At 36.9% G+C, this 14,114-nt stretch overlaps 2 protein-coding genes across 12 annotated transcripts in view; one reads left to right on the forward strand and one right to left on the reverse strand.

The window, feature by feature from the left end:
* LOC124305311 (uncharacterized) overlaps positions 1-3,381 on the forward strand; it is a 166,018-nt gene extending 162,637 nt beyond the window's left edge. For 5 of the 7 annotated variants that reach the window (XM_046764566.1, XM_046764564.1, XM_046764570.1 and 2 more), the window contains 4 exons: positions 165-320; positions 672-806; positions 1,349-1,522; positions 2,067-3,381. In XM_046764566.1, coding sequence (XP_046620522.1) covers positions 165-320; positions 672-806; positions 1,349-1,519 — 462 coding nt within the window. In that variant the 3' untranslated portion in view covers positions 1,520-1,522; positions 2,067-3,381. Of the gene's footprint in view, positions 1-164; positions 321-631; positions 807-1,348; positions 1,523-1,998 lie in introns of those variants that run through there. The other 2 variants (XM_046764567.1, XM_046764571.1) reach the window with 2 other exon arrangements.
* Positions 3,382-5,472: 2,091 nt separating this feature from the next.
* Positions 5,473-13,699, reverse strand: LOC124305332 (phospholipase A2-like). 5 transcript variants are annotated; one of them, XM_046764636.1, is made up of 5 exons: positions 13,681-13,699; positions 10,040-10,398; positions 8,072-8,231; positions 6,419-6,571; positions 5,473-6,322 (listed from the first exon to the last, which is right to left on the reverse strand). In XM_046764636.1, the coding sequence occupies exons 2-5, from the start codon at positions 10,395-10,397 to the stop codon at positions 6,223-6,225; spliced, it is 771 nt and encodes a 256-aa protein (XP_046620592.1). In that variant the 5' UTR covers position 10,398; positions 13,681-13,699; the 3' UTR covers positions 5,473-6,222. The 5 variants fall into 5 exon arrangements, with proteins under 5 accessions (XP_046620592.1, XP_046620589.1, XP_046620591.1 ...); XM_046764633.1 differs by lacking the exon at positions 13,681-13,699 and adding an exon at positions 13,313-13,413; XM_046764635.1 differs by lacking the exon at positions 13,681-13,699 and adding an exon at positions 11,344-11,402.
* Between the last annotated feature and the right edge of the window lie 415 nt (positions 13,700-14,114).

Here is a 14,114-nt window from a genome sequence, read left to right on the forward strand (position 1 = left end):
TGAATTATACTCTTGAAACGAATACATCTTGTTACCGGCGACCTTCCGATGAATTATTCACCGACCGATCTTGTTTGGCGACAAATTTTACACGAAATTACTACCGCATTGCGCAGGAACCTTATCGAGCCTTAATCGATAGTATTCTTTGACAATCTTCTCAGGGTGGTATAGTGATCCTTGAAGTATTCCCGGAGGGTGCCGCCGGCAAGGATGGCCGATTAAAACCCGGTGATCAGATTGTCGAGATGTGTCACGAAAGTTTCAAGGCGATAGAATACGCCAAGGCACACGAGGCGATTCTAAAAGCCAGCGGACAGGTGAGTGATTTTTTATTTTTCATCTATTTGTTTTTAATCTGTAATCCGTACCATCTTGTAAAAATATTTTCACTTCTTACAAAAATGCAAGTATAACTGCATCGCATATTCACGTGGCTGTGTTAAATTATTTTTAACGATAGCGATACGCCGAATCGGAAATAAAAGCTGACTTCTCGATTCCATTATCGGATTTAGCAATTTCGAGAAAATTGAACCACCTTTGCGGGACTTGAGTGTGCTTGAATTATTTCAATTCGATAAAATCCTTGAACAACGGCTCTCCTCATCGGTGAAAATATACTTTATAGATCGTAGAGTATGGAATTGACTCTCGCTGAACTTTCGCAGATACACATGGTAGTGTTGCGAGAGGAGAAACCCCCGGACGAATTCGACGTCGAACTGCCAAAGAAGTCTGGAAAAGGAGTCGGCCTCTGCTTGACGGGCTTTAAGAGTGGTAAAGGCGCCTTCGTGTCGGACATGGTGAGAATTTGAATCGCGACCCCTTATAAAGTCACCCACGCATTTCAAATTTAACGAAACCAACAACGAACCTCGAAGGAGAAACTCTGAAAGACAAGTTTGAATTTCTACACTGAGATAAATTTCTAGTCGCCGCTACTGTGTGACTTCTTAACTATTCTCATTTTTTAACACAATCGAAAATTACAGTTGAGAGTAAAAAATGTAAACGTGATTTGTAGCCGCAATCGGAAAATCAATTTTTCTTATCATATTATAAACCGTATATGTATATTATTACATATTCTGGTAACTATTCCGATGAACTGACGTTGACACTTTATCTAAGTGAAAAAAATATATAGTCAACTGAGCAAACAGGATTTACTTGCTACTGACAATTATAATTACACTAATCTTTCACTGTGCATCGCATTTTATCACGATACCCAACAATATTTGACACCGTTATTGAATTTTCTGGTAACTTTAACAAATGAAATTTGTTCTCCCAGTATCTTTTGATTAAAGGATAACAAAACAATCAATTTCCTTTTTTCTAGTTGCCCGGCGGAAGCGCTCTGGAGTCGGGAAAAATAGCAAAAGGTGATCGGGTGGTGTCGGTAAACGGACAAGACGTTCGCGAAGCTCCCGTCGAGGATATTGCTCTCCATGTAAAAGTGGCGAACCCGGTGCAGCTCAAGTTGGCCAGGTACAAGCCCGTCAAGCAATGACAGGTATGGTATTTTTAATTTTGAGCGAAGAGGAATAGCCCGGCCGTTGGGTACAAAACTAATGAGAAAAAAAAAAAAAAAAAAAAGAAACCATCCGAAACCGCAATTTTTAAATACCGCTCCTTTTTTCTTCTAATCATTGGTAGTCAAAATCCAGAATTTGGATCAGATTCTTCGGTAGCTTTAGCTACCATATTGAATTTATGGTTTCAAATCGGAAATATCTATCGTAGACAAAAAATTGTCACGACCAAAGTTGCGAAGGATTAAATTTCCTAAAAGTTTAGTCGTAACCATTTTTAGTCAACGGTTGAAGAATGGCGAGTTGTTCGAAAAAACAAATTAGACTCAGCACGGCAGTCGAAGCTACTCCAGAATTTGGTCGAAGTATTGGATTCAGACTAACAACGACTTCCCAACGCGCAACGGTTAGAAAAAGGTATAATGGAGGCATAAAAAAATTGCAATTTCTAATGTAGGTACATTCCGATTGGACTAGAAATACGGTGACGTAAATAATTAAGGACATTTCTACTCCGCGTTTCAGGGTTCTGCTGGCGGAACCCATCAGAGTCATCATCAGTATCTCATCCCAAGAATCGCGGCTAATTGTCGTCAACGGGGATCATAGTGTGATATATATATAAACTATTATATAGTTATTACTACGATTAATATAATTTATGTAGGTATGTATGATAAAATATATGATAATTAACGTGTAAGAATTAAAAAATTTCAAACAAAAGAAGAATAATGTTGTTGCGCGCGTACACACTTATATGTATATATGTATCATGTATATGTATATCCATATGTGTACCAAAAATATCAATTACCGTTGAAAAAGAAATTTAGTCTGTACCGAGTGTACTTTACTTCTTTTTTTTATTTTATTTTTTTTTTTTTTGACAAACTGTAATTTTGGCTCGTCAAAATTTTACCCGTTATCGCGGGCTCTACGATCGTTGCTAAACATTAGCCGGAATCTTACGATCAATCAAGCTTCTTTCCTTTCTCGTTATTACTTTGATAGTAAGAATATTTCATTGAAACTTATCCGATGATTTAATCATTGAACTGATAAGTTGGCAAAAATCAGAGATGCAATTAGGTTGCCTAGTTTTAAAAATTCGTATGTGTATTATGTATGTATGTATGTACGTATGTATGTACTCTACTGTTTTCATACTGTTGAAATTTGCTATTAAATAGTTCTCTGTAATATGACGCTTAGGTGTAGGATATAAAATATAGGCACCGATGACGAACGTAGATTGAAACGGTATTTTGAATACCTGTTATAACAACCTTGTTGAACGCGCGTAGTTTTTAACGTAGTCGATCTATCATGTTGAATAAATTTCGTGTCCGTAGGCTAGGTTTTCGAAAATTTCGCATACCCTATTTATATGTAGATAAATATACATATTCGTATATCTAAATCTAAAGTATTTTAATATTATATATATATGTATATGTATATACATATATATATATACGATAATTACAATTGTAGAAAGAGAAAATAATAAGGTATAGGCTGATGTAGAGTGAATTTTTATTCAGGTTGAAAAAAGCAAATTCTTCATAAAGCTTTAGATTGTATAACAAAACTGTATATAGCTAACCATTTGTAATGCATTTTATTTTAATTTTATTTATTCAAAAAAGCTCACTGATAACAGCTAGCACTGTATTTATGGTCGCTCTAATGATTAAATTTTAAGTTCCATACTTTACACGCTCGTTCGTAATTACGAAACATGAAAGTAGAACATCATTGAGTTTTCGAAACAGAGAGAGAGGAGAAAAGAAAACAGCAATAGAAAAAAAAAGCGAAATAAGTAATCGCATAAAATCGACGTATCTAGTCATATTAAATAAGTATACAACTCTATATATATATACACATAAAAAACAGATCTAAGAGAACAAAAATGTGTAATAACTTATCACTTGTGTATGTAGATTTAATTTTTTGACGGAGGAAGAAAAAAATCCCAACAAAGAAACTTTGAATTTGAATCTCGTAAAAAAGCTGAAAAAATCCTCAATGTATATATAATTTACCTACGTATACCTGTTCCTTTTAATACGCCGCTAAACAATCGACGTGAGAGTCACTAATTATTAACCGGTTCGTTGATAGAGATAAAGGTCTAACATTAATGATAAGGAGATCATTTTTCACGGGTAATAAAGAATTGATCTTTTTTGTTTTTTTTTGCATCATTCATAAATTAATATTACAGGTGAAAAGTAAATCAAAACTCGCTTGAGATGAACGCGAGTCAAAATTAGGCCCTCAATGAATACTTTGGTTTTACGAATAAAAATCAGAACGATTCGGAGCGACTGTGAGCTTGGAACTTTTCAAACAATTTTATCCTTATAAATTATAATCAATCTTAGAGCTTGTAGGCGAGGTAGAACATACTACGGTAATCAGTATCAATATTTGACAGATCTGACATATTTTTCAGCGCTTTTCTCATTTTCTCATAATTAGAATATATATATATATATATTTTATATGTGTATATATATACATGTATAGAATATAGTCATGAAGCATTTTATTCCGTGTAGGTATAAGTTTTATTTTTCGTTGAAATCATTGAATATGTGAATCCGTGGGAATAAGGGAGACGCGCGATGATCCTGAAAATTGTAAACAACAGATTGTGATATGAAAGTGAATGAGGATGAAGAACTATACTTAAGTAAGCATAATTAACGTAGGGAACATATAATTATTATTATAAGCTGTAGTTATAAATTGAAGAACGTATTTTAGAATTTTAATTAAATAGTCTGACCACGCTAAATTGCAATTTCATCCGATACGTCCACGCTTTTCCAATATAATCTAAAAATTAAAAAGTAGCTAATATCGCAATAAGTTATTATATTACGGATTATATTATACATCAAATTTTAGCCGGAAGAAAAATAAAATTTTAAAACGGATAATCGAAGCATATATACATACATACTTACCTAGTACGCCTCTGTGTGTGTGTGTGCGTGTGTGTATATATAATTATATGCATAAGCGAATTATTATCCATACGATATTATTAACTAGATGGTGCCAGAGGCTTGCAAACGTTACAACTTGCGGGTAACAATAGCGGCTTTAACTAAACTTCGCAGGAAATTGATTACACATGTTACATACATGCGTATACATAATTATATACAAAATCGTCATGTATGCAAAATCGGTAAATTAAAAATAAGAAAAAGATAATTAGAGAGGTGAACGCAATGAACTGTGAAAAAATAAAACATTGAATTCAGATTTCGGCAGGATTTGAGACCAGCTGCTAAATCAGACGCGTATATTATATGATATCCTAGACGTTGTTGGTGATTATTAAATACATATACATTATATATAATATATAGAGTATAAAATTGTTAGGTAGATAAAAATTCCGCACTCTAGCCTTACCTAATTATACAAGGACATAGGTATATAGTATACATATATACATATATATATATATATATATATATATATACAAAACATAGTTGAATCTCCGTTTTATTTTGAAATATTAATATAGGTACATAACGTACATTATATTTATTGTTGATTAAAGTTGTATGATAATGAAGTTTTATGATACATAAATGAAACGGTTCATACGATATTATATTATATATATATACATATATATATATATTTACATATATATATATGAATGTATGTACATCAATATTATTATTATACGGTATAAATATCTGCGAAAGCGTATTTCATAGAGTATAATACATGGATAATTATTTATTTAAACTAAACTTAAATATTATATAATTGAGACATATTTTTTTTTTCTTTCTATCACTTTCGCCATCATTCATGAACGATTTGTTAATTCGCACATATTACATTGTAGGAAAATTATTTTCAAACTCTGTTGCAGATATTTTTAATTAGTCTCTTCTCTCCATTAATATTTTTTGTTCATCGCGTTCTTTTCCTTCACAGACCGTACATTGAACGTCGGATAGACACTCCGCCGTGATGTGAAAAAATATATAAAAAGGAAACAAAGAAAATAAATAAATAAATAAATAAATAGATGAAAATCAGAAGTGACTGAAAAGATATCGCGTAAAGTTGCGCGCTTGTTCAAGTTTAAAAAAATCAACCATACTTACACATTCTCTGAATTTTATTGTATATCTATCTATATTATAGTATTGTCACACAATTTCAGTGTAATAAATTATTTATAATATGTAAAGAAAAGAAAAAAAACGGAGACAAGATAAAACAGTTCCGCGTTTTCGTGGTTATAGGTATACATATACGAAGTACACGTGTTTGTTTTTAATATCCAATAACGGATTATTCCGTAAAATGAAAAAAAAAGCCCGTTCTTCAAACATCTTCAGTCTTTCACATTACAGTTTACTTAGTTACTTGTGGTTGCGTGCGATAATCGACAAGTTAGAATGAATGAGTATTTTTTCGAATGAAAGACTAGCGGCTAGTAGAAATAAATTAGTGAAAATAATAGAGTAGCTTATAATGTATAAAGTTTTTAGCACAAATGTGTGATCTTTACGCAGCTAATAAATCAGCTAACGTGATTAAAGAAGCAATAAATAAAATCGCGCATCCAGCGTACGTAACAAAATTATTAAAAATTTGAACGCTACAAGAGACACCGTAATTAATTCTTCAATTAAAAGTGTCCGAGAAAATGGGCGTTGTCAAACCACTGCCACGTCTTGTTGCCAGAAGTGTCGAATTCGTACAAAACGCATCTTTTTGTCCCCGGAAAACTGTGAGTGAAAATAATAAAATCCATAAGATCGCGTGACAAAATATTTCCTCAACAATTCGCCGCTTGTCCGTCGTTATTCGCGGATCAAAATTACCTCGTGAATCGCAAGCACCGCTTGATCGGATATTCAAGTTTGAAACACTGTGGCTGAAGGACGTCGAAGTAAGTGATACCGATTTTCTTCGCTATCAGTGTGTGCGTGTTTTTCAAACACTGGTAAAATTCTTCGTCGCACGAACAGTGGGATCTAAAAAAAAATAATCAAATCGTGTCTTAATGCGAGTTCATTTTATGTTCGTGTTGTTCGTTTTTTTTTTTTTAATACAGATAACCAGATCAGGCCAAGATACTGTTTTGCAATTATCAACATCGCCGCACGGTTCTTAACAATAATATATTAACCGTTGTATATTAACGCATACATTTATTCCTAAGATTGCATTCATTTTGTTCCGCATCATATCGCAAGTTTCATCTTGACCTTTAAAAATTGACAAACTTGAAATTTGTTACAGGGCTCGTAATTATTACTGCGATATGAATTTTCAGGCTCACTGTAAGAATTGGCACGTGAATTACTTTTTCCGCGATGCAAATTCGCTTTTAATTCATGTTCAGTTTTATTTTTTGAGAGTAAACGTATTCGTCTGGATGTAATTTAACATTGAACAAATAATTTCCTGGATCCAGAAAATCCTGCAGTTAGAAGTTCATCTGTTTGCTTGTAATTTTGCACGTTATTTTCGCGCTTTCTCCGCGATAATCACAAGTGTTGAGATACAAAAAAATGTGTGCGTAAAATTAACCGGGGTTGAATAACCTGCGGAATAACTTTTCATTATCGATTAGAAAAATTGGCATCAGATTCGGTGTTACATTCGGAACGAAATCATAGTCTCACGGGCACTCGTTATACCTCGGGCGAAAAAATAACCGTAAACATTTCAACCTTAAATCCCATTAAGCCCCCGCACCTTCTAATCGTGTGATTTAAAGCTTATTTTTTTCCTCCGCGTTCAGGAAAATTAACGGAATTTGTGAAATTTCGTAAGACCCGTTAGCTGTTGGCATGATAAGCTAATAATCAAGACTTTTCTTAATCGAGTCTAGACGTTAAGTTTACCCGCTTTCAACATACAATATGTCCCCATATTATCGGTATAAATAATCGGTTGAACGTCCATATTTGACATAGGATCGTATTTATGAACCCAATAATTTCGTCAGACTAAAAACCGTGCGTCGATCCTTATTCGCACCACGCGCCGTCCGCTTTAAGGTATTAAGCCAAAGTTCCTCCACCCTGCGAATCGTCGACCCCCTTATAACTTCGGTTTCATTCTCTCCTACCGAATTCAGTTGTCATTTCGGTCCAGAAACCAGTGGGCAAAACCGAATGACGACAGACTTGCGACAGGCTGAGTGGCCATCGGTATAATATTGCAACACGATCGGTAGCGAAGACCTTGGAAGCACCATTGGCTTCATCTCGAGTGAATGACGAGTTGTTTCGTGTTCTTTTTTCCTCACTCTTCGCCTTGTAACTAGTAAATATCAACGACAATTCGTGAGGCTGAGGTGATTCCTCCGAGACCTTTTTCTCCACCCGCATTGCCGAGAACATGATTTACATATATCAGCGATGTGCGATTGATCGACGCTTTCGATTGATCCGAAAAACGATCGATCCAAATCGCTGATTAATCGAAAATCTCATTTATTCGAATTCGTTTCGTTTACGCAATACCTGGCAAATATCCCGTTGTTTTTCAAACCCCTGCTGCTACTTCCGGCGAGTACGTATTCCGGACAAGCATCGTGTGTTCTGCAGCAGGTGTCGGTCAGGCTGAAGATCCCGATGTCGTTTGGGCTGCGAGCCACGTCTCCGCTGCCGCACCAACGGGTTCCTGGGGGAATTTAGAAAAATGCATATTTCCGGATCGTTTCATTCCCACGTCGAGCTAACGGAGTGTTATAATTTAATCCCACCACTCGTAGCGCATAATGGAATCGAATTATCGGCAATTATTATTACCGTTAACGTTCATTCGTTATATCGCACGTTCCGTGTTTAATAACTGTGTCGTTTAGGTATGTTATATCTGCAATTCGGTAATTCCTCGGGAGTCGTATGTAATTATTTTAGGCAATTCGGGAAACGCGGCATTGCTCGATTCACGGTTTTCGGTACGTCGGATGCTTTTTCATGCATCGATTAATTCGAACCACGGAACGCGAATAATAATTACCAATTGCTCTGCCGTTTAATTTATGGGTCATATAAACGGACGCGACGAATCGAGTATCGTTTTCGGTATTGAAATCCAGCTATTTGACGCATCCGTTGCAAATGTATATCATATACACAGCAGTAGTGCTAAAAAGTATTTTTACAAGGATGGTAATTCGGTCGATTACAAAGAAATATAAAATAACAAAGAAACAATAATATTTTTTATTCAATGAAATCGGACGTTCTAAATAAGTGCAGAAGCCTTAACCCACGATTGTAAGAAAATTATATCAAAATGAATAAATGTAAGACAAATTATTGATCAAAATATCAAACAATTTCATGTTGTCAAAATACTTTTAAACGCTACTGCGTGAAACCATTATTTTTTACTCCGGTGTATTACGTATGAAGCTAGAATATAATTCAAATATGTATAATGTGATACGTGAGATCGGGAAATACGATTTGTTCGCAAATAATATTCAAATTGTAACAGCTTGTCAGGCGTGAATTTTGATAGTAATTGGTACAGTAATAATTTAGTTAATCGTTGACATAATCGAATATCGTAAAATTCAACCATATTACTTGAGGCAATGCAGTTGTTCGTTTCATTCGTTTCATTCGTTGCGTAAAGTGGTAGTAAAAATGGACCGAATGGAAATTTATTCTAGTCACACTGGCGCGAGTTTAAAAAAAAATCATTTTCATTGTACGGATATAACAACGTTTTCATAGCCTGAAGTTATTTAACGACAATGCACGACGGGAATAAGAACGTTTGATAATAAATAAAACGAAGAATATGAAGAAAAGGCAGACACGAATGAAAAAAGCGATTAACCACGAGATTATTTTTTTTATCTCGTCTTGGGGGTAAAACGGAAGTATTTCAAGCGCTACGCGTTCCGCTTTATAATCAGCCTCTAATTAAGCGAAATAAACGTGACGTGAGGGAAAATCTAGTGTCGCTTAAAGTTACCTGCAGCAACCGAGAAGAACGCAACGCTGCATAATAATGATGGCACAGCAAGCGTAATATCGTTATTATTTGTCACGTGACACGCGCGATCCGTTCGTCAAAAATTGTGTCAGTCGTCGCCGACAATTACGGAGGTAAAATCCGAAGCAGTTGGAAAAAAAAAAAAAACGAGGCTTTATCCAAGGATAATAAATTGGGAGAATCGACATTGAAAAAAATGTAACGTTGATTTTACATCTCCTGTGGTGAATGTACGGACAGCACTTTTTTCGAGTCAAATCTACATCAATTGTCATTGATCTGCATAACTCTTAACATTGGTTTTGTAAATTTTGTAACAAAAATCTGGTGTCCATGTATTCACCACAGGAGATGTAAAATCTACGTTATTGCTCATTTCGCGCAGCTTGAAAACTGATATGCATAAAACATATCAGATTTAGGAATAAAGGTGTATGAAACGCAAGTAAAAATAGGTTGAAAAGAAAAACACTCACCAGGAAAAATGGCCTGAATGCGTTTCCGGTATTGATTCATGACTTGGCCAAATCCGTTCTGAGTGATGGAACGACCGGCAAAAAATACCTCACGTATTCCCGGCGGCAAACCGAGGAAGAAACGTTCGGTATTGCGATCAAGTTGGTCCTCGGGGCGGTTGAAAATCCGAAAGGGGTTCGAGATCGTGAGTAAAAAATCCTCGAGGGATGAGGTCGTGGTTGGCACGAGGTCTATAGCGTTGTCCGTGTAATCTTCATCCACGAGCGAAGACGTTGCCGAATATTCCTGCTGAGCTAAGACGCGTTTCGTCTTAGCTAGGCCGACGAGGATGAGGGCGAGGATCGCACCGCGAGCCATTCTGCCCGACAAAAAAGCTCGGGGATTTATAATTTTATTCATAGGGCGAGAACGAGGACGTGGTGTAAGTGAGTCAAGAGAGGGGGGGGGGGGGGGATAATATTCGTTAGGAATTATTAACGTGGAAGAGGATCGTGATCCATAACCGTGCGGTTTGTCGTGCTTGTAATTACACGCATTCGTTGGGCGTAATTAATTGTTTCACAAGCTTGTATTCACGTGTTAATCGCAATTAACTTTCCGACTTTTGCACTCGCGTGTGCGTGGATTTATTGCGAGCCGGTAACGAGAAGACATAAAAAACGGTTTGATTGCGAGAAGGGAAAAAAAGGAAAAAAAAGAATGAAAATAAATAAATAAATAATAAGTAAACGCCGCGTAATTTGACGGGAGATTTTTCGTAATTGACCGAAGTGATTGAGAGAATTTCTATTCGCACGGACAGTGTTGAAGCCTCGACGTTTTTTGATGCTCTGACGATCTTGGTCCAGCTATCAGCGCGCAACTGACCAACGTATAATCACTTCTCTCGCCACGTGACACGTGTCCAATGAGGGGATAGGGACCACTAATAACAAGGATGACTGGGACAGGGAAAAATAAATCGGTGATCTTGAGGATTGTGTAGGTATAGGTACTGTTATCCCTGAAGCCTGAGGCTCAAGGGCGGAGCTTTGCGTATAATAAGTTAGAACGCGTCGTTTTTAATTTTCTAAGCCAAATGGACGTTGCGTATAACCGTGCGACGAAATAAATCACCGTAGTCGTAGCTCGACGGACGGTTACACGTAGAAAGGCGAGCTGCATCAGGCATTTATTTACCGTTGCCGGTTAATGACGAAATTATGCTTACAATAAAGTTGTCACGCTTAGCTAATCATCTTTTATGTATACGTATTCAAACTGCAACTGGGTTCGATATGTGGAACTGCTTCGGCACGCGTACCTATCGGTTTATTTAATCCTTTGTCAATTTTTCCTTGTTTCACCCGCGTTCGATTAACACGACTGACTCAGCTGCCTTAAGTATGTACAATACAAAGTGCAAAGACTTTTCTCGCTCACTTAAACCCGCCTCTATGGGTATAATCAAGATCGTAAAGATTATACAGACACATACGGTGCGTGACATTTTCTTTTCACCGCACCTCCAAACGTATCCGTGTTCATTTGTCAAACTGTTTTCACTCCAGATACGCACGAAATGTACCTAATCGAGTGAAAATTGACTGACCATGAAAGAGTTCAATAGCTTCTGCATATTCGCTGGTCAAAATTCAGGCCAAGTATGCGTGAACGGGAAGACCTTCGACTTTGTGATCCAGATTTCATCCCGGTTACATAAAACGTTGCTTTACACGTCGTTTCGCACAATTTGCACCCGCAGCAACGCGCACAGAGAGATTTATGTTACGGTTAATGTTTGTCGATGTCTAATCGAGGCGCTAATTGGTGTTAACGTCGCATTGAATGGTACAAAGAACGACTGATTCAACCCGTTAATTAAATTAGTTGATTATACTCAAACGGAAATAGGATCTACCGGCTTAATCTGATTTACATTTTCCGTAGATACAGATTTTGATCAAGGTTCCCGAAGGATAATTGAGTCCTTGATTACAGACTTCGCGAACTACTAAACTAATAGACTGCTCTGCCGACAGTGAAAGCAAACATACGAAGTGTGACAAAATCGATATGTGGACATAACGTCGACGATGATAATCTTTGGAAATTTTTGACATTTAAAGGATTTTATCGACTATCAGAAACAAGCTCAACAACTTCCATAATTCCATTGGTACGAAATTTGGTCGAAATCTATATCGGTCATTTCCGTGAATGTAATTTAATCCAAGTGTACTTGAACTAGATTTGATCCATAAATGAAGGTCCGCTGCGGCCTTGGCCGGGGTCCGACAATGATTATTTAAATGAACATGCGTGATTAGTCGATTTGACAAATGGTCAAGGTGCGTAATGGTCGGCTTAAGTAGTTGTATCCACCCGAGTATCGAGTGTGTAATTAGCGTTAAATGAATCCGACGAAGTCGTTAATCTTGAAAAATCTAACACCTTTGTTTACTCGGAAACTTTAATATTTTAAGCCCTGGAGCAAGAACTGATTGCGCATCGCTTAACAGATATTACCGTGCGATCAACGAGATGATAATAACGATTGTAAAACAAGCTAGAACGGAGAAAATATTGCTGCAACCGCCTAACAAAGGTCATTTGAATTCCAGTGTTCAGGTCATTTGCTACTTTATTATTTATCACAGTTCTTTTCTTTTTCTCCCAATGTCTTCCAATGCCTCTAATTACTACCATCAGCGGACCATTCGGCCTTTCTTTGCCGACTGGAGTTGCGATATACGTATACACGTGTAAAATTCTACGCCTGTTACAGAATAGAATTTCAACTCTTCTTTCTTCCTTTCAACCGTACCGTAGTCTAATTTCTATTCTATATCTCCGACTGTTGGTTCTCTTAATTTTTTTCTTTTTTCTTTTTCTGTCACTTCGCGCCCGAAGCAGCAGCAGTAAAGTCAGGAGTTAATTTCTCTCCGGCATTTATACCGAGCACCTCGTCTTCTCTTCTCCAGGGTTATTTGGTATACGATTTTAATTAACACCTTGTTAAGGCTGCGATACGTGCTATTCGTTTCTTTTTTTTTCCCCCCCACGTTAATCGCGAGCTCCGTCGCAACGTAAGGTACCAAAGCAATTTCAACATAAGGGCCCGGCAAGACGCGTGTTTGTAATCTCGCTGAATCGGGATGAGAAAGCAAGCTTGCGTTTCACGGTACAAAGAAATCGTCAGATGATAGATGCGATGATTTATGGCGACATGCAGGAGTGAAACAAGGCTGAATACCAAATTCGTATTCGTAACTCACGAACCGTAGACTCACCTGGTTTTATTCATTCCCACGAGGCGAATGAAATATGTCAATGCTTATACGCGTATGTATACACATATATATATATACACATATATATATGTATGTAAACTTTGTATCTTGTGATTAATTGAAAAATTCCGGTGTCACGCGGTGATTTTTGTCCGCTTTGTTCGTTCTGAAAGAAAATTCACGGCACCGATCTCGAAGCTTTTTGATTTCCGATACACGGGAAAGAAACTCTGCGGTTTTCCGGCCATTTATTCGTCGCCGATTTTATCAACTGACGTAGATCGCAACGGTTTTGGCGTAGAAAAAAAACGCGTCGCTTCAAAAGCGGCTTCGTACCGTGTACTGATGGTTTTGGTCGATGCACTTACGGTCAAACATGCAGCAATGAAGTTAATGTAAAACACCCGTCTCGGGTACCCGGCCAATCACAGCTCAACTCGACTCCTGGACGATTCCACCATAACCTTCACTTTCGATTCTCTCTGGGCGAGGATCTCGGCAAATAACACAATTGGACCGCGATTTGAGATTGTTCGAAAAAACTCCGCAGTGCGGGTAATGATTACATGCGGTTACGGTTACGATCTGATCTTCGGGAACAAAGCTGTTGCAATTTTAAGATTTTTGAATTTTTTTTATTTTTTTTTTTTGTTTCTCCCAGACAAAACGACCCTCAAATTGGCAGAGAAAAGCGAAAGGGCCAGCGCGGCATGAGACATCAAATTACCGTGTATTAAAGATCAAATAATATGTAAGCCGGTAATAATTGGCGAGACCGAAGAATGGCATTCAGGTATTATTG

The sequence above is a fragment of the Neodiprion virginianus genome, chromosome 5 (genome assembly GCF_021901495.1).
Source record: "Neodiprion virginianus isolate iyNeoVirg1 chromosome 5, iyNeoVirg1.1, whole genome shotgun sequence".
Classification (NCBI taxonomy): domain Eukaryota; kingdom Metazoa; phylum Arthropoda; class Insecta; order Hymenoptera; family Diprionidae; genus Neodiprion; species Neodiprion virginianus.

What these genes read in the sequence shown, in the direction of transcription:
- LOC124305332 (XM_046764632.1), bottom strand. Translation starts at nt 10,439, where the DNA reads ATGAATAAAATTATAAATCCCCGAGCTTTTTTGTCGGGCAGAATGGCT. An exon ending in CATTCAGGCCATTTTTCCTG is followed by an intron (nt 8,232 to 10,039) that starts GTGAGTGTTTTT and finishes AAATTCCCCCAG; the next exon opens with GAACCCGTTGGTGCGGCAGC. An exon ending in CGGTGCTTGCGATTCACGAG is followed by an intron (nt 6,323 to 6,418) that starts GTAATTTTGATC and finishes TTTCACTCACAG; the next exon opens with TTTTCCGGGGACAAAAAGAT.